This window comes from Myiozetetes cayanensis, unplaced genomic scaffold (genome assembly GCF_022539395.1).
Source record: "Myiozetetes cayanensis isolate MyiCay16 unplaced genomic scaffold, myiCay2020 scf223, whole genome shotgun sequence".
NCBI lineage: Eukaryota > Metazoa > Chordata > Aves > Passeriformes > Tyrannidae > Myiozetetes > Myiozetetes cayanensis.
The window spans coordinates 47,772-68,615 of NW_026087438.1; the positions used below are offsets into that span (position 1 = coordinate 47,772).

The following is a 20,844-nucleotide window of genomic DNA, read 5'->3' on the forward strand; positions in this document are numbered from 1 at the left end:
CCTCAAAAATGAGATTTCACACCCTAAAATTCTGATTTGCTGCTTAAAAATGGCTGTTTTACCCTATAAGTATGGATTTGGGATGAGGGTTTTTTTCTCAAATACTGAAGTTTAGACCCTAAAAATGTGGATTTTGCCCTGGAAAGGGAAGGATTTCTCCCCAAAAAATGAGGTTTTAGGCTTGAAAAATGTGGCTTTTTTCCCCCCAGAGAATTAAGGTTCAACTCTAAAAAGGTGGATTCGAGCCTGGAAAATGAGGGATTTGGCCTCAAAAATGAGATTTCACACCCTAAAATTCTGATTTGCTGCTTAAAAATGGCTGTTTTGCCCTATAAGTATGGATTTGGGATGAGGGGTTTTTCCTCAAATACTGAAGTTTAGACCCTAAAAATGTGGATTTTGCCCTGGAAAGGGAAGGATTTCTCCCCAAAAAAATGAGGTTTTAGGCTTGAAAAATGTGGCTTTTTTACCCCCAAAGAATTAAGGTTCGAGTCTAAAAGGTGGATTTGAGCCTGGAAAATGAGGGCTTTGGCCTCAAAAATGACATTTCACACCCTGAAATTCTGATTTGCTCCCTAAAAACGGGCATTTTACCCTAAAAATATGGATTTGTAATGAGGGTTTTTTTCTCAAATACTGAAGTTTAGACCCTAAAAATGTGGATTTTGCCCTGGAAAGTGAAGGATTTCTTCCCAAAAACATGAGGTTTTAGGCTTGAAAAATGTGGCTTTTTTCCCCCCAAGGAATTAAGGGTTTGAGTCTAAAAGGTGGATTTGAGCCTGGAAAATGAGGGCTTTGGCCTCAAAAATGGGATTTCACACTCTAAAATTGTGATTTGCTCCCTAAAAATGGGCATTTTACCCTAAAAATATGGATTTTGGATGAGGGATTTTCCCTCAAATACTGAAGTTTAGACCCTAAAAATGTGCATTTTGCCCTGAAAAAGGATTTCTCTCAAAAAAATGAGGTTTTAGGCTTGAAAAATGTGGCTTTTTTCCCCCCAAAGAATTAAGGTTCGAGTCTAAAAGGTGGATTCAAGCCTGGAAAATGAGGGATTTGGTCTGAAAAATGAGATTTTAGAGTCTAAAAATGTTCTGTTTTCCCACAGAAAAATAAGGGTTTGGACCTGAAAATGTGGATTTTGACCTGGAAAATGTGGGTTTTGGGCCCGAAAAATGAAGGTTTTTGCCTCAAAAATGAGATTTCACACCCTCAAATTGTGATTTGCTCCCTAAAAATGGGCATTTTACCCTAAAAATATGGATTTTGGATGAGGGATTTTCCCTCAAATACTGAAGTTTAGACCCTAAAAATGTGCATTTTGCCCTGAAAAAGGATTTCTCTCAAAAAATGAGGTTTTAGGCTTGAAAAATGTGGCTTTTTTCCCCCCAAAGAATTAAGGTTCGAGTCTAAAAGGGTGGATTTGGGCTTGGGAAATGAGGGATTTGACCTCAAAAATGAGATTTTAGATCCTAAAAATGTTGTTTTCCCACAGAAAAATAAGGGTTTGGGCCAGAAAACGTGGAGTTTGGCCCGGAAAATGAGGGATTTGACCTCAGAAATGAGGTTTTATACCTTACAAATGTTCTATTTTCCCACAAAAAAATTAAGCTTTGGGCATGAAAATGTGGAGTTTGGCACAGAAAATGTGGGGTTTGGCCCTGGAAAATGAGGAATTTGGCCCCCAAAATGTGGATTTAGCCCCTAAAAATGTGATTTTTTTCCCCGCCGAGAAATTAAGATTTGAATCCAAAAATGTGACTTTGACCTGGAAAATGAGGGCTTTGGCCTCAAAAATGAGATTTTAGATCCTAAAAATGTTGTTTTCCCATAGAAAAATTAAGGTTTGGGCCTGAAAACGTGGAGTTTGGCCCGGAAAATGATGGATTTGACCTCAAAAATGAGGTTTTAGACCTTACGAATGTTCTATTTTCCCACAAAAAAATTAAAGTTTGGGCTTGAAAATGAGGAATTTGGCCCCAGAAAATGAAGACTTTGACCCCAGAAAATAAAGAATTTGGCCCTAGAAAATGAGGAATTTGGCCCCAAAAATGTGACTTTAGACCCTAAAAATGTAACTTTTCCCCCCCCCCCCGAGAAATTAAGACTTGAATCCAAAAATGTGACTTTGGCCTGGAAAATTAGGGATTTCGCCCCAAAAATGAGATTACGCTACTTAAAATTCTGATTTTTCTCCCTAAAAATGTGGATTTGGGCCCGGAAAACAAGGGATTTCACCTCCAGAATTGCCGCTGTCCCCTCAGGTGCGGGCGGGCGAGGTGCAGGTGCTGCTCGTGTCTCCCGAGGCCCTGGTGGGCGGCACCGGCTCCGGCTCGGCGTTCCTGGGGGCCGGGATCGCCTCCCACCCGTGGCCTTCGCCTGCCTGGACGAGGCTCACTGCGTGTCCCAGTGGGCACACAACTTCAGACCCTCCTACCTGCGCATCTGCAAGGTGGGGACAACCCACGGGGGTGGGGGCAACCCACGGGGGGTGGGGGACAACTCACAGGGGAGGGGGGACAACCCACAGAGGATGGGGGGCAACACACGGGGATGGGGGACAATCCACACAGGGATGGGGGACAATCCACAGGGGGATGGGGGACAACCCACAGGGATGGGGGACAACCCACGGGGGTGGGGGACAACTCACAGGGGATGGGGGACAAACCCCACAGGGGATGGGGGACAAACCCCACAGGGGATGGGGGACAATCCACAGGGGGATGGGGGACAACCCACAGGGATGGGGGACAAATCACAAGGGATGGGGGACAACCCACTGTGAGAATGTTGGACAACCCACAGGGATGGGGGACAATCACTGTGGGGTGAGGGGACAACCCACAGGGGATGGGGGACAATCCACACAGGGATGGGGACAACCCACAGGGGATGGGGGACAAACCTCACAGGGATGGGGACAACCCACAGGGGATGGGGGACAATCCACGGGGATGGGGACAATCCACACAGGGATGGGGACAACCCACAGGGATGGGGGACAATCCACACAGGGATGGGGGACAACCCACAGGGATGGGGACAATCCACACAGGGATGGGGGACAACCCACAGGGGATGGGGGACAAACCTCACAGGGATGGGGGACAACCCACAGGGGATGGGGGACAATCCACAGGGATGGGGGACAATCCACACAGGGATGGGGGACAAATCACAAGGGATGGGGGACAATCCACAGGGATGGGGGACAACCCACAGGGATGGGGGACAAACCCCACAGGGGATGGGGGACAATCCACACAGGGATGGGGGACAAATCACAAGGGATGGGGGACAACCCACAGAGGGGATGGGGGACAACCCACAGGGATGGGGGACAAACCCCACAGGGGATGGGGGACAATTCACTGTGAGAATGTTGGACAACCCACAGGGATGGGGGACAACCAACAGGGATGGGGGACAACCCACGGGGGGTGGGGACAACCCACGGGGGTGGGGGACAAACCCCACAGGGGATGGGGACAAACCCCACAGGGGATGGGGACAGCCCACAGGGATGGGGGACAACCCACAGAGGGATGGGGGACAACTCACAGGGATGGGGGACAATCGCTGTGAGGATGGGGGACAACCCACCGGGAGTGGAGGACAACCCACACAGGGATGGGGGACAACCCACAAGGGGTGGGGGCCAACCCACAGGGATGGGGGACAACCCACAGGGATGGGGGACAACCCACAGGGGATGGGGGACAACCCACACAGGGATGGGGGACAACCCACAGGGGATGGGGGACAACCACTGTGGGGATGGGGGACAATCACTGTGGGGATGGGGGACAACTCACTGGGGATGGGGGACAACTCACAGGGATGGGGGACAACCACTGTGGGGATGGGGGACAATCCCTGTGGGACAACCCCTGTGGGGGGATGTGGAACAACCACCACACTCCTGATCGTTTTTTTTTCTCCCCTGGAATTTTTCCCCCTGGATTTCTCCGGCAGGTTCTGCGGGACCGCCTGGGCATCCGCTGCTTCCTGGGCCTGACGGCCACGGCCACGCCGGCCACGGCTCGGGACGTGGCGCGGCACTTGGGGATCCCCGCCGGGGAAGAGGCTCCGGCGCGCTCGGCCGCGGTGCCGCCCAACCTGCTCCTCTCGGTGTCCATGGAGCGCGACCGCGACGAGGTCGGGATGGGGGGACCCCGGGATTTAAGGGGGATTTCCATCGTGTTTCCATCTTTTTTTGTGGAATTTTGGCACCATTGTGGTCCCGCAGGCCTTGGTTTCCCTGCTCCGGGGGGAGCGTTTCGGAGCCCTGGATTCCATCATCGTCTACTGCACGCGGCGCGAGGAGACGGAGCGCGTGGCCGCCCTCATCCGAACCCGACTCCAGGGAATTCCCGGCCCGGAATGTGCCACAACCACCCCGGGGACCAGAGGGAAAGGTAGGGAAAAGCTGGGAAAGGGTGGGGAAGGAGAATGGGGTGTCCTGGGAGGGCATTCCATGTGGGAATGGCTCAGCTCGGCCCTTGGGAGTGGCTTGGAGCGGGATTGTGCTGGGAAATGAGGGATTTGAGATGGGAAATGAAGGAATTGAGTCTGGAAATGAGGGATTTGAGCCTGGAAATGAGGGAATTGACCCTTAAAATTTTACTCTCAAAATGAGGGACTTGACCCTGAAAATGTGGGATTTGACTCCCAAAATGAGGGAATTGCCCCACAAAGGGGTTCCCATCCCACTTTCCCAACCGAGCGGATCTGAACCATTCCTTGGGAACATCATCCCAACCCAAGTTCTCCACCCTTGACTTCAGTTCCTACATTTGAGAGTCAAATCTCTCCCTTTGAGAGTCAATTCCCACATTTTCAGAGTCAAATTTTGAGAGTCAATTCCCTCAATTTGAGAGTCAAAATTTCTGTGTCAAATTCCTCTTTTTTGGGGTCGATTCCCACGTTTTCAGGGTCAAATTTTGGGAGTCAAATCCCGCATTTTCAGAGTCAAATCCCTCATTTTGAGAGTCAGTTGCCAGATTTTGTGATTCAGTTCCCACCTTTTCAGGGTCAAATTTTGAGAGTCAATTCCCACCTTTTAAGGGTCAGATTCTGGGAGTCAAATCCCTCATTTTGAGAGTCAATTCCCACATTTTTCAGGGTCAAATGTTGAGAGTCGAGTCCCACATTTTTTTCAGGGTCGGTCAAATGTTGAGAGTCGAGTCCCACATTTTTTTCAGGGTCAAATTTTGGGAGTCAGTTCCCAGATTTTGAGAGTCAACTCCCACATTTTTGGGGTCAGCTCCCTCATTTTGAGGTTCAATTCCCTCATTTTCAGGGTCAAATCCCTCATTTTGAGAGTCAAATCCCACATTTTGAGACTCAATTCCCACATATTTCGGGGTCAAATCCCTCACTTTGAGTGTCAATTCCCACATTTCTGAGAGCCAATTCCCTCATTTTTGGGGTTAAATCCCACATTTTGAGTGTCAGTTCCCAGACTTTGAGAGTGAACTCCCTCATGTTTTGAGAGTGAACTCCCTCATGTTTTGGGGATCCCATTTTCAGGCTCAAATCCCTCATTTTGAGTGCCAATTCCCAGACTTCGAGAGTGAACTCCCTCATGTTTTGGGGTCCCATTTTCAGACTCAAATCCCTCATTTTGAGCCTCCATTTCCCCATTTCGAGCATCCATTTCCCCATTTTGAGAGTGAACTCCCTGATGTTTTGAAAAAGAACTCCCTCATGTTTTGGGGATCCCATTTTCAGGCTCCAATCCCTCATTTTGAATGCCAATTCCCAGACTTCGAGAGTGAACTCCCTCATGTTTTGAGAGTGAACTCCCTCATGTTTTGGGGTCCCGTTTTCAAGCTCCAATCCCTCATTTTGAGTGCCAATTCCCAGACTTTGAGAGTGAACTCCCTCATGTTTTGAGGGTCCCATTTTCAGGCTCCAATCCCTCATTTTGAGTGCCAATTCCCAGGCTTCGAGAGTGAACTCCCTCATGTTTTGAGAGTGAACTCCCTCATGTTTTGGGGTCCCATTTTCAAAGTCCAATCCCTCATTCTGAGAGTCCATTTCCCCATTTTGAGCATCCATCTCCCTATTTTGAGAGTGAACTCCCTCATGCTTTGAGAGTGAACTTCCTCATGTTTTGAGAGTGAACTCCCTCATGTTTTGAGAGTGAACTCCCTCATGTTTTGGGGTCCGATTTTCACAGTCCAATCTCTCATTTTGAGTGTCCATTTCCCCATTTTGAGAGTCACCTCCCTCATGTTTTGGGGATCCCATTTTCAGGCTCCAATCCCTCATTTTGAGCGTCCATTTCCCCATTCTGAGAGTGAACTCCTTCATGTTTTGGGGTCCCATTTTCAAACTCCAATCCCTCATTTTGAACCTCCATTTCCCCATTCTGAGAGTGAACTCCCTCATGCTTTGAGAGTGAACTCCCTCATGTTTTGGGATCCCATTTTCACAGTCCAGTCTCTCATTCTGAGTGTCCGTTTCCCCATTCTGAGAGTGAACTCCCTCATATTTTGGGATCCCATTTTCACAGTCCAATCCCTCATTTTGAGTGTCCGTTTCCCATTCTGAGAGTGAACTCCCTCATGCTTTGAGAGTGACCTCCCTCATGTTTCGGGGCTCCCCTTTTCGATCTCCAACCCCTCACCCAACCCATTTTCCCGCCTTTTTTCTCCCCTCAGGCTGCCCCCCGCCTCCCCTCAGCGCGGCCGCCGCCTACCACGCCGGGTTATCGTGCGGGGAGCGCCGGCGCGTCCAGCGCCTCTTCATGAGGGGGCGGCTGCGGGTGGTGGTGGCCACGGTGGCCTTCGGGATGGGGCTGGACAAGCGCGACGTGCGCGCCGTCATCCACTACAACCTGCCCAAGGACCTGGAGAGCTACGTGCAGGAGATCGGCCGCGCCGGCCGCGATGGCCGACCCGCCCTCTGCCACCTCTTCCTGGACCCGGAGGTAACGCTGCCCCCCACGGGGTTTTAGGGGTTTTTCCCGCTTTTCTGCTGTAAATCCGTGTGGTTTTGTCACAGGGTGGGGATCTCCCCGAGCTGCGGCGTCACATCTACGGCGACACGGTGGAATTTTGGGCCATCAAGCGGTTGGTGCTGGAGGTTTTCGCTCCCTGCAAGTGCCGGCAGATCTACGGGAAGGAGAGGGGGGATGCCCAGGTGAGGAGAGGAGAGAGGGGTGGATGGATCAAAATGGGGGATTTGACTGAAAAATGGGGGGGTTGAGGCTCAAAACGGGGGAATTGACTCTCGAAATGTGGGATTTGACTCTGAAATTGGAGGAATTGACTCTCGAAATGGGGGATTTGACTGGAAAATGGGGGGGTTGAGGCTCAAAATAGGGGAGTTGACTCTTGAAATGTGGGACTTTACTCTGAAATTGGAGGAATTGACTCTCGAAATGGAGGATTTGGCTGGAAAATGGGGGGGGTTGAGGCTCCAAATGTGGAGATTGACTCTGAAAATGTGGGATTTGGACTGAAAAAGGGGGGGGTTGAGGCTCAAATGTGGAGATTGACTCTGAAAATGGGGGATTTGACTGAAAAATGGGGGGGTTGAGGCTCAAAACGAGGGGAATTGACTCTCGAAATGGGGGATTTGACCCTGAAATTGGGGGAATTGACTCTCGAAATGTGGGATTTGACTGGAAAATGGGGGTTGAGGCTCAAAATAGGGGAGTTGACTCTTGAAATGTGGGATTTGACTCTGAAATTGGAGGAATTGACTCTCGAAATGGGGGATTTGACTGGAAAATGGGGGGGTTGAGGATCAAAATGTGGAGATTGACTCTGAAAATGTGGGATTTGACTGGAAAATGGGGGAGGTTGAGGCTCAAAATGTGGAGATTGACTCTGAAAATGGGGGATTTGACTGAAAAATGGGGGGGTTGGGGCTCAAAACGGGGGAATTGACTCTCAAAATGTGGGATTTGACTGGAAAATGGGGGAGGTTGAGGCTCAAAATTGGGGAAATGATTCTCGTAATCTGGGATTTGACTCTGAAATTGGGGGAATTGACTCCCAAAATTTGACCCAGAAAATGTAGGAATTCACTCTCAAAATGTGGGATTTGACTCTGAAAATTTAAGCCTGAAAAGGAAGGATTTGGCCCCGAAAGTCTGGGAATTGACTCTCAAAATTTGACCCTGAAAATGTGGGAATTAACCTTGAAAAATGAGGGATTTGAGCCAGGAAATTTGACTCTCAAATTGAGGGAATTGACCCTGAAAATGATGGAATTCGGAGCCTAAAACCAAAGGATTTGACCTCAAAACTGAGATAATTTGCCCTAAAAATGCGACTTTTTCTCTAAAACCCAGGCATTTGACCCTAAAAATGGGGATTTGTGCTCAGAAAAGGAGGGATTTTGCCTCAAAAATGAAATTTTAGACCCTAAAAACGTGATTTTCTGCCACCAATAATGGACATTGGACCCTAAAAATGCAGATTTTAACTTTAAGAATGAGGGATTTTGCTTCACAAATGAGACTTTTAGACCATAAAAATGTGGGGTTTGGCCCAGAAAATGAGGGATTTCTCCTCAAAAATGAGCTTTTGACCACAAAAATGCAGATTTTGGCCTTGAAAATGAGGGATTTTACCTCAAAAATGAGCCTTTTAGACCATAAATATGTAGATTTTATACCAGAAAAGTGAGGGATTTCTGCTCAAAAATTACAATTTTGGCCATAAAAATGCAGATTTTGGCCCTGAAAAATTAGGGATTTTTGCCTCAAAAATGAACTTTTTCACCACAAAAATGCAGGTTTTGGCCTTGAAAATGAGGCGTTTTACCTTGAAAATGAACATTTAGACCATAAAAATGCAGATTTTGGCCTTGAAAATGAGGGATTTCTCCTCCAAAAGGAGCTTTTTGACCACAAAAATGCAGATTTTGACTTTAAAAATGAGGGATTTCTCCTCAAAAATGAACTTTTTGACCACAAAAATGCAGATTTTGGCCTTGAAAATGAGGGATTTCTCCTCCAAAAGGAGCTTTTTGACCACAAAAATGCAGATTTAGGCCCAGAAAATGAGGGATTTCTCCTCCAAAAGGAGCTTTTTGACCACAAAAATGCAGATTTTCGAAAATGAGGATTTCTCCTCCAAAAGGAGCTTTTGAACACAAAGATGCAGATTTTACCACAAAAATGCAGATTTTGGCCTTGAAAATGAGGGATTTCTCCTCCAAAAGGAGCTTTTTGACCACAAAAATGCAGATTTGACTTTAAAAATGAGGGATTTCTCCTCCAAAATGAGCTTTTTGACCACAAAAATGCAGATTTAGGCCCAGAAAATGAGGGATTTCTCCTCCCCAGGGTGGGTTCAGCCCCTAAAGAGGTGGCCGAGCCTCGGGCAGGGACATTCCCAGGGACATTCCCAGCTGGAATGTTCCGATCCCACAGGTCAGGGAGGAGGTGGAAGACTCCGAAATGGCGGAACTTCTGGAAGAGGAGGCCGAGGAAAAACCGGAAAACCCCGGGACGAGACCCCTGGACCGCGTCTGCCACGGCCACGAGCGCTGCCTGCCCATCCAGCGCTCCGTGGAATCCCTGGACGTGCGCGAGGAAGGTGAGGGGGGCTGCAAAAATCGGGAATCTCCCGGGATGTCATTCCCAAAGGGGGGGAAAATTCCCACTGGGAATTCTCCTCTTCCCTGCAGGGATCGAGACCCTGCTGTGCTACCTGGAGCTGCACCCGCAGCGCTGGTTGGAGCTGCTGCTTCCCACCTATTCCCGCTGCCGCATCCGCTGCTCCGGAGGGCCCCGCCAGCTCCGGGACCTGGCGCGCAGGTGGGACCCTCGGAATTCCCGCTCCGGCATTCCCGCATCGTCCCCATCCCGAATCCAGCGGGATTTGGTTGTTTTCCCCCTCCTCTCAGTTGTCCTGAAAAGGAGGATTTGACCCTGAAAAATCTGGGAATTGACTCCCAAAATTTCACCCTGAAAATGGGGGAATGGAGCCTCAAAATGTAGGAACTGACCCTGAAAATCTGGGAATTGACTCTCAAAATTTGACTCCTACAATTGTGGGGAATTGACTCTCAAATCTGGGAATTGACTCCCAAAATTTCACCCTGAAAATGGGGGAATTGACTCTTAAATCTGGGAATTGACTCCTAAAATTGTGGGAATGGAGCCTCAAAATGTAGGAATTGACCCTCGAAATTAGGGATTTGAGCCCAGGAAATTTGAACCCTGAAAATGTGGGAATTGACTCTCAAAATGTGGGAATTGCCTCTAAAATTGAGGGATTTGAGCCAGGAAATTTGACTCTGCAAATCTGAGGAATTGACTCCTGAAAATTTGAATTGGACCCTAAAACTGAGGGAATTTGGCTCTCAAAACTGAGATATTTGACTCTAAAAATTTGCCACTTCAGATGTGCGATGACCCTAGAAACCCAGGCGTTTGACCCTAAAAATGAGGATTGGGGCTCAGAAAAGGAGGGATTTTGCCTCAAAAATGAAATTTTAGACCCTAAAAATGCGATTTTCTGCCCTAAAAAATGGACATTGGACACTAAAAATGCAGATTTTGACTTTCAAAATGAGGGATTTCTCCTCATAAATGAACCTTTAGACCCTAAAAATGCAGATTTTGGCCTTGAAAATGAGGGATTTCGCCTCAAAAATGAGCCTTTTAGACCATAAAAATGCAGATTTTATACCAGAAAAATGAGGGATTTCTCCTCAGAAATGACAATTTTGACCATAAAGATGCAGATTTTGGCCCATGAAAATGAGGAATTTCCCCTTAAAAATGACCTTTTTGACCACAAAAATGCAGATTTTGACTCATCAGAAAATAATGCAGATTTTGGCCTTGAAAATGAAAAATGAGCCTTTAGACCCTAAAAATGATTTTGCAGAAACGAGGATCTGCTTGCCTGATTTAAAAATGGATTCCCCTCCAATGAGTTTAGACCCAAATCAGCGGATTTTCTGTTTCCCCCCCGTGGGTGTTTTCCTGGCGCGGGAGCGGCTGGCGGGGCGGGAGCACCGGAATTCCGGAGCCGTGGAGTTGGACGTGGTGGAGCTGAGCGATTCCATGGGCTGGGAAGCGGCGCTGGTGAAGCGGCACCTCCGGCAGCTCCAGTGGGACCCCCGGCAAAGGACCGGTACCCATCGGCATCGGGATTGGGGTTGGAGTTGGGAATGGGATTGGGATTGGGATAGGGATTGGGTGTAGAGATTGGGATTTGGGCTGAGTTGGGATTGCGGTTGGGATTGGGATTGGGGTTGTAGATTAGGATTTGGCATTGAGATTCTGACTGGGATTGGGATTGGGATTGGGAATGAGATTGGGATTGGGATTGTGGTTGGGATTTGGGATTGGGATTGAGTGTGAGATTGGGATTTAGATTGACATTGGGGTTGGGTTTTGGATTGGGGTTGGGATTGGGATTTGGGATTAGATTGAGATTCGGATTTGGGATTGAGATTGTGTTTGGGGTGGGGTTGGGGATTGGGATTGTGGATTGAGATTTTGGATTTGGATTGGGATTGGGGTTTGAGATTAGGACTGTGGTTGGGATTGTGGCTTGGGAGTTGGGATTGGGATTTGGGATTGAGAGTTGGACTGGGATTGGGATGGAAAATGGGATTTGGGATTGGGATTTGGGATTGAGATTGAGATTGGGGTTGGGATTGGGTATTGGGATTGAGATTGGGAATGGGATTCGGATTTCGGATTAGGATTGGGATTGGATTTGGGGTTGGGATTTGGGATTGGGATTGGTGATTAGGATTTAGGATTGGTGATTGGGATTGGGATTCAGGATTGGGGTTAGGATTGGGTTTGGGATTGGGGTTGGGATTGGGGTTTGGCATTGAGATTGGGATTGATATTGGGATTGTGGTTGGGATTGGGATTTATATTGGGATTGGGACTGGGATTGGGATTGGGCTGGAGGGGCTGGTGGCATCCCCTCTGGAGTCCCAGCTCTCCCTGCTCTCCCAGGGAAAAGTGGGATCCAGGTGGAATTCCAGGAGCTTTCCTTCCACTTCCGCTCCTACGGCGACCTGAGCGGGGCGGAGCTGGATTCCATCTGCCACTTCCTGCTCCGGCGCGTGCGATCCCGGGAAAAGGCGGCCCTGAGCCAGCTCCAGGCCTGCTTCCGGGCATTCCAGAGGTGAGGAAAACCAACCCCCCCCACCCCCCATTCCCCAGGATTCCCGCCCTGCTCCCGCCTCCCTGGGAAAGGGCGGGAGCTGACGATGGGTCGGGAGCAGCGTGGCATTCCCGACGAGCCATCCGCACCCTCCGGACCGGGAGGTGGAGGAGAGGAGCGCCCAACTCAAGGATCTGATCCGGGAATACTTCGAGAGGGATCCCCACGGAGCGGAAGGGCAGCAGGAGGAGCAGCAGGAGGAGCAGCAGGAGGAGCAGGAGGAGCTTGGAAGCACTCGGGTAAAGCAGCGGCTCCGGAGCCTCCGGAATTCCGGCCTTGGCCAAGGGGCAGCGTTGGGGAGGAGGGAGGGCAGGGATGTGAACTACAATGGATTTGGGATGTGAGCTCCAATGGATTTGGGATGAGCAGGGATGTGAGCTCCAATGGATTTGGGATGAGCAGGGATGTGAGCTACAATGGATTTGGGATGTGAGCTCCATTGGATTTGGGATGAGCAAGGGTGTGAGCTCCATTGGATTTGGGATGAGGAAGAGCAGGGATTTGAGTTCCCCATGGATTTGGGATGAGGAGGGATGTGAGCTCCATTGGATTTGGGATGAGGAGGGATGTGAGCTCCATTGGATTTGGGATGAGGAGGAGGAGGGATGTGAGCTCCATTGGATTTGGGATGAGGAGGAGCAGGGATGAGAGCTCCATTGGATTTGGGATGAGGAGGGATGTGAGCTCCAAGGATTTGGGATGAGGAGGGATGTGAACTCCATTGGATTTGGGATGAGGAGGAGAAGGGATTAGAGCTCCCCATGGATTTGGGATGAGAAGGGATGTGAGTTCCCCATGGGTTTCGGATGTGAGCTCCATTGGATTTGGGATGAGGAGGGATGTGAATTCCCCATGGATTTGGGATGAGGAGGGATGTGAATTCCCCATGGATTTGGGATGAGGAGGGATGTGAGCTCCATTGGATCTGGGATGTGAGCTCCATTGGATTTGGGATGAGGAAGAGCAGGGATTTGAGTTCCCCCTGGATTTGGGATGAGGAGGGATGTGAGCTCCAATGGATTTGGGATGAGGAGGGGTGTGAGCTCCATTGGATCTGGGATGTGAGCTCCATTGGATTTGGGATGTGAGCCCCACTGGATCTGGGATGAGCAGGGCTGATCCCTGTCCTGGGCAGCTGCAGGACTGGGAGGGCCAGGTCCGCTCCGACATCCGACACTTCCTGTCCATCCGCCCCGACGAGAAATTCTCCGGGACAGCCATCGCCAGGATATTCCATGGAATCAGTGAGGATGGGATGGGAGGGATGGGATGGGATGGGATATCTGGGATGGGATGGGATGGGATGGGATGGGATGGGATGGATGGGATGGGATGGGATAGGATGGGATGGGATGGGATGGGATGGGATGGGGTGGGATGGGATGGGATGGAGATATCTGGGATGGGATAGGATGGGATGGGATGGGATGGGATGGAGATGAGATGGGATGGATGAGATGGGATGGGATGGGATATCTGGGATGGGATGGGATGGGATGAGTAGGGATGGGATGGGATGGGATATCTGGGATGGGATGGATGAGGTGGGATGGGATGGGATGGGATGGGATGGGATGGGATGGGATGGGATGGGATGGGATGGGATATCTGGGATGGGATGGGATGGGATGGGGTGGGATGGGATGGGATGGGATGGGATGGGATATCTGTGCTGGGATATCTGGGATGGGATGGGAGGGATGGGATGATCTGGGATGGGATGGGAGGGATGGGATGGGATATCTGGGATAGGATAGGATAGGATAGGATAGGATAGGATAGGATAGGATAGGATAGGATAGGATAGGATAGGATGGGATATCTGTGCTGGGATATCTGGGATAGGAGGGATTATCTGAGATCCTCCCCCTGTGTATCCCCCCAGGCAGCCCCTGATTCCCAGCTCTGGGATGGGATGGGATATCTGGGATGGGATATCTGGGATAGGATGGGATATCTAGGCTGGGGTTTCTGGGATCTTTCCTCCTGTCCCCATAGGCAGACCCCGTTTCCCAGCTCAGCTCTGGGGTGGGATGGGATATCTGGGATGGAATATTTGGGATGGGCTGGGATGGGATATCTGTGATGGGATATCTGGGATAGGATAGGATAGGATGGGATATCTGGGATGGGATATCTGGGAGGGGATATCTGGGATAGGATGGGATATCTGGGATCTTCCCCCTGTGTATCCCCCCAGGCAGCCCCTGATTCCCAGCTCTGGGATGGGATGGGATGGGATATCTGGGATGGGATGGGATGGGATATCTAGGATGGGATGGGTTGGGTTGGGATGGGATGGGATATCTGGGATGGGATATCTGGGATAGGATAGGATGGGATATCTGGGATAGGAGGGATTATCTGGGATCCTCCCCCTGTGTATCCCCCCAGGCAGCCCCTGATTCCCAGCTCTGGGATGGGATGGGATGGGATATCTGGGATGGGATGGGATGGGATATCTAGGATGGGATGGGTTGGGTTGGGATGGGATGGGATATCTGGGATGGGATATCTGGGATAGGATAGGATGGGATATCTGTGCTGGGATATCTGGGATAGGAGGGATTATCTGGGATCCTCCCCCTGTGTATCCCCCCAGGCAGCCCCTGATTCCCAGCTGGGATGGGATGGGATGGGATGGGATGGGATGGGATGGGATGGGATGGGATGGATGGGATGGGATTGATGGGATGGGATTGATGGGATGGGATTGATGGGATGGGATGGGATATCTGGGATGGGATATCTGGGATAGGAGGGATATCGGATCTTCCCCGTATCCCCAGGCACGCTAATTCCAGCGCTGGGATGGGATGGATATCTGGGATGGGATGGATGGGATGATTTGGGATGGATGGGATGATAGGGATGGGATGGATGGAGATGGGATGGATGGAGATGGGATGGGATGGGATGGGATGGGATGGGATGGGATAGGATAGGATGGGATGGGATGGGATGGAATTGATGGGATGGGATGGGATGAGATGGGATGGAGATAGGATGGGATGGATGGGATGGGATGGGATGGGATGGGATGGATGGGATGGATGGGATATCTGGGATGGATGGATGGGATGGGATGGGATGAGACGGGATGGGATGGGATGGGATGGATGGGATGGGATGGGATATCTGGGATGGGATGGGATGGGATGGGATACAGGGATGGGATGGGATGGGATACAGGGATGGGATGGATGGATGGAGATGGAGATGGATGGATATTTGGGATAGGATAGGATAGGATAGGATAGGATAGGATAGGATAGGATAGGATAGGATATCTGTGCTGGGATATCTGGGATAGGATGGGATGGGATGGGATGGGATGGAATATCTGGGATGGGATGGGATGGGATGGGATGGGATATCTGGGATGGGATGGGATGGGATATCTGGGATGGGCTGGGATATCTGGGCTATCTGGGCTGGGATATCTGGGCTATTTGGGCTCCTCCTCCTGCCCCCCCAGGCAGCCCCCGTTTCCCAGCCCAGCTGTATGGGCGGGATCGGCGATTTTGGAGGAAGCATCTCCGGCTGGATTTCCACGGCCTGGCCCGCCTGGCCACCCAGGAGCTCCTGGCTACCATGTGAGATTCATGGAATGTCCCCTGGGAATGTCCCCTGGGAATGTCCCCTGGGAATGTCCCCTGGGAATGGGAGGGACACCCCACGGAGCCCCCTCCGGGGCCTTTTATGGGAATTTTATCCCTGGATAATAAAAGGACACGCTGGGAATGGGAGTGGGGGTGTTTTGGCCCCAGGAAGGAGCAGAGGGGACCCCCAGCCCTTCCCACAGGAATTCCCAGCAGGATGAACCCTCAGGGCAGTTGGTTTTCCTGCCAAATCCTCCCTGGAATTGGGGATGCTGCTCCCAGAGCCTTCCCGAGGCAGAGCCATGGTGGGACACGGACCTGGTGCTGGGGATCCACTGGAATTCCCCTGGGAGAGGCTCCAGGGCTCCCAGATCCATGGAGGAGATTCCCTGGGTGGCCACGGGTGCCACGACCCTGCATCCCATCCTGGATCCCATCCTGGATCCCAGGAATCCAGCCCTGCATCCCATCCTGGATCCCATCCTGCATCCCAGGAATCCAGCCCTGCATCCCAGGAATCCAACCCTGCATCCCATCCTGGATCCCATCCTGGATCCCATCCTGGATCCCATCCTGGATCCCATCCTGGATCCCAGGAATCCAGCCCTGCATCCCAGGAATCCAACCCTGCATCCCAGGAATCCATCCTGGATCCCAGGAATCCAGCCCGTCATCCCATAGTCCAACCCTGCATCCCATCCTGGATCCCATCCTGGATCCCAGGAATCCAGCCCTGCATCCCAGGAATCCAACCCTGCATCCCATCCTGGATCCCATCCTGCATCCCGGGAATCCATCCCTGGATCCCAGGAATCCAGCCCTGCATCCCAGGAATCCAACCCTGCATCCCATCCTGGATCCCATCCTGGATCCCAGGAATCCAGCCCTGCATCCCAGGAATCCAGCCCTGCATCCCATCCTGCATCCCAGGAATCCAACCCTGCATCCCATCCTGGATCCCAGGAATCCATCCCTGGATCCCACAAATCCAACCCTGGATTTCACAATCCATCCCTGGATCCCACAATCCATCCCTGGATCCCACAGCCCATCCCTGGATCCCATTAATCCAAACCCTGGATCCCACAATCCATCCCTGGATCCCAGGAATCCATCCCTGGATCCCATCCCTGCATCCCAGGAATCCATCCCTGGATCCCATCCCTGGATCCCACAAATCCAACCCTCGGTCCCAGGAATCCATTGTTGAATCCCAGGAATCCATCCCTGGATTCCCTCCTGGATTCTCCCCACCCCTCCCCCCCCAACACATCCAAGTCACAGCACAGGAACCGGGATTGGGTTGGGAATGGTGGATCCTGAAGGAAGATCCACCGGGAATTCCACCGGGAGAGGCTCCCAAATCCAGGGCGGAGCCTCCCCTGGCTGATCCATCCGAAAATCCCGGGAATGCCGGGAATGCCAGACCCGCCCATGGTCCCTGCCCATCCCTGCCTGCTCCCGGGGGCGCTCCCGGCGCGGATCCCGCGGGAGAATTCCCGCGTGGGGAGGAGCTGCGGGATCCGGATCTCTCAGGATTCCCGCCTCCCTCAGGAAATTCCAGCCTCCCTCAGGAGAATTCCCGCAGGAATTGGGCGTGGAAGCGCACGAGGAGCTGCAGGACCCGCTCCAGCCTCTCCGGCGGCAGCAGCAGCGACAGCCTGGGGGGCACCGGGGGGGGGCATGGGGGTCACTCTGAACCCCCCCCTAAACACACCCTAACCCTAACACAACCCCACCCCGGGGGACCCACTCGAGATGCCCCCAAACCACCCCCCGGCCGTGGGATGGCTCTGCTGGGCAATGGGACCCCCAAATCTGAGCCCACCCCCACGCCCCCGAGTAGGGGAGACCACCCAGAGCCCCAGATTCGGTGCAACGGATCCCAGGACCCAACAGCCCAACGGGACCCAAAATCCCACCCCAACACCCCACAGGAACCCAAAATCCCACCCCTGACACCCAACACCCCCACCCGATGGGACCCCAAGAATCCCACCACAACAACCCCAAAATCCCACCCACAACTCCCAAAATCCCAGCCCTTAACACCCAAAACCCCCACTCCGATGGGACCCCAAAATCCCACCCCTTGACACCCAACACCCCCACCCCGATGGGACCCCAAAATCCCACCCCCAACACCCCAACAGGACCCCAAAATCCCACCACAACAACCCCAAAATCCCACCCCAAACACCCCAACAGGACCCCAAAAATCCCAGCCCTTGACACCCCAACACCCCACCCGGATGGGACTCAAATTCCCACCCCAACACCCCAAGAGGACCCCAAAATCCCACCACAACAACCCCAAAATCCCACCCCAAACACTCCCAACAGGACCCCAAAAATCCCACCCCTTGACACCCAACACCCCCACCCCGATGGGACCCCAAAATCCCAACACCCTCCACCCCAAGAGGAACTCCAGGATCCCAACATCCAACCCCAACACCCAAAATCCCAACCCCAAAATCCCACTCCTCAACACCCAACACCCCCACCCCCATGGGACCCCAAAATCCCATCCCCAACACCCCAACAGGACCCCAAAAATCCCACCACAACAACCCCCAAAAATCCCACCCCTTGACACCCAACACTCCCACTGCGATGGGACCTCAAAAATCCCACCCCAAACACCCCAACAGGACTCCCAAAATCCCACCACAACAACCCCAAAATCCCAACGCCCCCCACCCCAAGAGGAACCCCAGGATCCCAACACCCTAAGAAGACCCCAAAATCCCACCCCTTAACACCCAACACACCCACCCCGATGGGACCCCAAATTCACACCCCCAACACCCCAACAGGACCCCAAAAATCCCAGCCCTTGACACCCAACACCCCCACCCTGATGGGACCCCAAAATCCCAACGCCCCCCACCCCAAGAGGAAACCCAGGATCCCAACACCCTAAGAAGACCCTCAAATCCCCCCCCTAAACCCAAAATCCCACCCCTTGACACCCAACACCCCCACGCCAACAGGACCCCAAAAATCCCACCACAGCAACTCCAAAATCCCACCCCGACACCCCAACGGGACCCCAAACCCCCCCATTTTGGGTGCCCCAGGGGGTCCCCCCGTACCCCAGGTGGGAGCCCCCCCCGTGCCCGAAGTGGCTCCCCGGGGTCACCGCCAGCCCCGTGAGCTCCTCCAGCCGCCGGCAGAAGAAACGGTCGGGCTGCAGCGACAGCGCCTGGGGACACGCGTGGGGACACGGACATGGGGACACGCGTGGGGACACGGACAGGGACACGCGTGGGGACACGGACATGGGGACAGGGACAGGGACACGCGTGGGGACAGGGACATGGGCACAGGGACAGGGACAGCGACACGCGTGGGGACAGGGACAGCGTCTGGGGACACGCGTGGGGACAGGGACAGCGACACGCGTGGGGACAGGGACAGGGACGTGGGGACAGGGACAGGGACATGGGCACAGGGACAGGGACACGCGTGGGGACAGGGACAGGGACGTGGGGACAGGGACGTGGGGACAGAGACAGGAACAGCGCCTGGGGACACGCGTGGGGACAGGGACAGGGACACAGCGACAGCGCCTGGGGACACGCGTGGGGACAGGGACAGGGACGTGGGCACAGGGACAGGGACAGGAACGTGGGGACAGGGACAGGGGACAGGGACATGGGGACAGGGACAACGCCTGGGGACACGCGTGGCGACAGGGACAGGAACGTGAGCACAGGGACATGGGGACAGGGACAGGGACACAGGGACAGGGACAGGGACATGGGGACAGGGACGTGGGGACAGGGACAACGCCTGGGGACACGCGTGGCGACAGGGACAGGGATACGCAGAGGGACAGGGGACAGTTGGGACCGGGCACAGGGGACATGGGGAGACAGCCAGGACTGGAGGGGACAGGGGGGAGACTGGGGGGGACAGAACGGCTGGGACAGGGAGGGGAAGGGGGATTTGGGAGGAGGGGGCCCCGAGGCGGGGACCCTGTCCCCAGGGTGTCCCCTGTCCCCAGGGTGCCCCTTCCCATGGCCCCGGGATATCCTGAGTCCCCAAGACCCCCCATAACACCAGGATGTCCCATATCCCAGGATCCCCCATATCCCAGGATCCCCCATATCCCAGGATGTCCCATATCCCAGGATCCCCCATGTCCCAGGATCCCCCATGTCCCAGAGTGTCCCATGCCCCCCTATTCCCAGTCCCCCCGTGTCCCCAGTCCCCCTCCCACAGAGCCGTGTCCCCCTCCCTCTCTCCCCCCGAGTCCTCCCCAGACTGTCCCCCACTGTCCATCCATCCCCCAGCCCCCAGTGTCCCCATCCCCCAGTGCCTCCATCCCCCAGTGCCCCCAGCCCCCAGTGTCCCCAGCCCCCAGTGTCCCCAGTGTCCCCAGTGTCCCCAGTGCCCCCACTCCCCCAGTCCCCCAGTGTCCTCCCACTGCCCCAGTGCCCCCAGTGTCCTCCAGTGTCCCCATCCCCCAGTGTCCCCAGTCCCCCAGTGTCCCCACTGCCCCCAGTGCCCCCAGTGTCCCCAGTGTCCCCATCCCCCAGTGTCCCCAGTCCCCCAGTGTCCCCACTCCCCCAGTGCCCCCAGCCCCTGTTGTCCCCACTCCCCCAGTCCCCCAGTGTCCCCATTGTCCCCAGCCCCCAGTGTCCCCAGCCCCCCAGTGCCCCCCAGTGTCCCGTTTCCCAGTGCCCCAGCATCCCCAGTGTCCCCAGCCCTCCATTGTCCCCAGTGCCCCCACTCCCCCAGTCCCCCAGTGCCCCCAGCCCCCATCCCCCGCTGTCCCCGTGTCCCGCTCTGACCGTGGCGCAGCTCCGGGCGCGGGGGATGTGGATGCGGGGAAGGCGCGGGCCCCCGGCCAGGGGCGGGCAGCGCATCCCGGGGTCCCGCCCAGCACCTCCTGCACCCGCCGCGCGTTCCGCGCCAGAGCCCGGCACAGCTCCCGCCGGTGCTGCCACGGCACGCGTGGGAATGAGGGATGGATTGATTGGGGATGGAATGTGGCCAGAGCCCGGCACAGCTCCCCGCCGGTGCTGCCACGGCACGCGTGGGAATGAGGGATTGATTGATTGATTGGG

The 20,844-nt window shown here is 53.6% G+C and overlaps 3 protein-coding genes across 3 annotated transcripts in view; 1 reads left to right on the forward strand and 2 right to left on the reverse strand.

Annotated features, from left to right (window-relative positions):
- RECQL4 (RecQ like helicase 4) overlaps window positions 1-15,764 on the forward strand; it is a 28,440-nt gene extending 12,676 nt beyond the window's left edge. The window contains 13 exon segments of the mRNA XM_050319661.1: window positions 2,265-2,342; window positions 2,345-2,452; window positions 3,979-4,161; window positions 4,253-4,421; window positions 6,672-6,940; window positions 7,015-7,152; window positions 9,398-9,563; window positions 9,655-9,784; window positions 10,912-11,111; window positions 11,954-12,125; window positions 12,226-12,403; window positions 13,300-13,408; window positions 15,643-15,764. Coding sequence (XP_050175618.1) covers window positions 2,265-2,342; window positions 2,345-2,452; window positions 3,979-4,161; window positions 4,253-4,421; window positions 6,672-6,940; window positions 7,015-7,152; window positions 9,398-9,563; window positions 9,655-9,784; window positions 10,912-11,111; window positions 11,954-12,125; window positions 12,226-12,403; window positions 13,300-13,408; window positions 15,643-15,764 — 2,022 coding nt within the window.
- Window positions 15,525-16,859, reverse strand: LOC126642246 (uncharacterized). Its single transcript, XM_050319659.1, has 2 exons — window positions 16,454-16,859; window positions 15,525-16,413 (listed from the first exon to the last, which is right to left on the reverse strand). The coding sequence occupies exons 1-2, from the start codon at window positions 16,829-16,831 to the stop codon at window positions 15,865-15,867; spliced, it is 927 nt and encodes a 308-aa protein (XP_050175616.1). The 5' UTR covers window positions 16,832-16,859; the 3' UTR covers window positions 15,525-15,864.
- Window positions 16,860-17,042: 183 nt separating this feature from the next.
- LOC126642245 (uncharacterized) lies at window positions 17,043-19,924 on the reverse strand. Its single transcript, XM_050319657.1, has 2 exons — window positions 18,865-19,924; window positions 17,043-17,427 (listed from the first exon to the last, which is right to left on the reverse strand). Exons 1-2 carry the CDS (start codon window positions 19,896-19,898, stop codon window positions 17,337-17,339), a joined length of 1,125 nt encoding a protein of 374 aa, XP_050175614.1. The 5' UTR covers window positions 19,899-19,924; the 3' UTR covers window positions 17,043-17,336.
- Window positions 19,925-20,844: the final 920 nt, after the last annotated feature.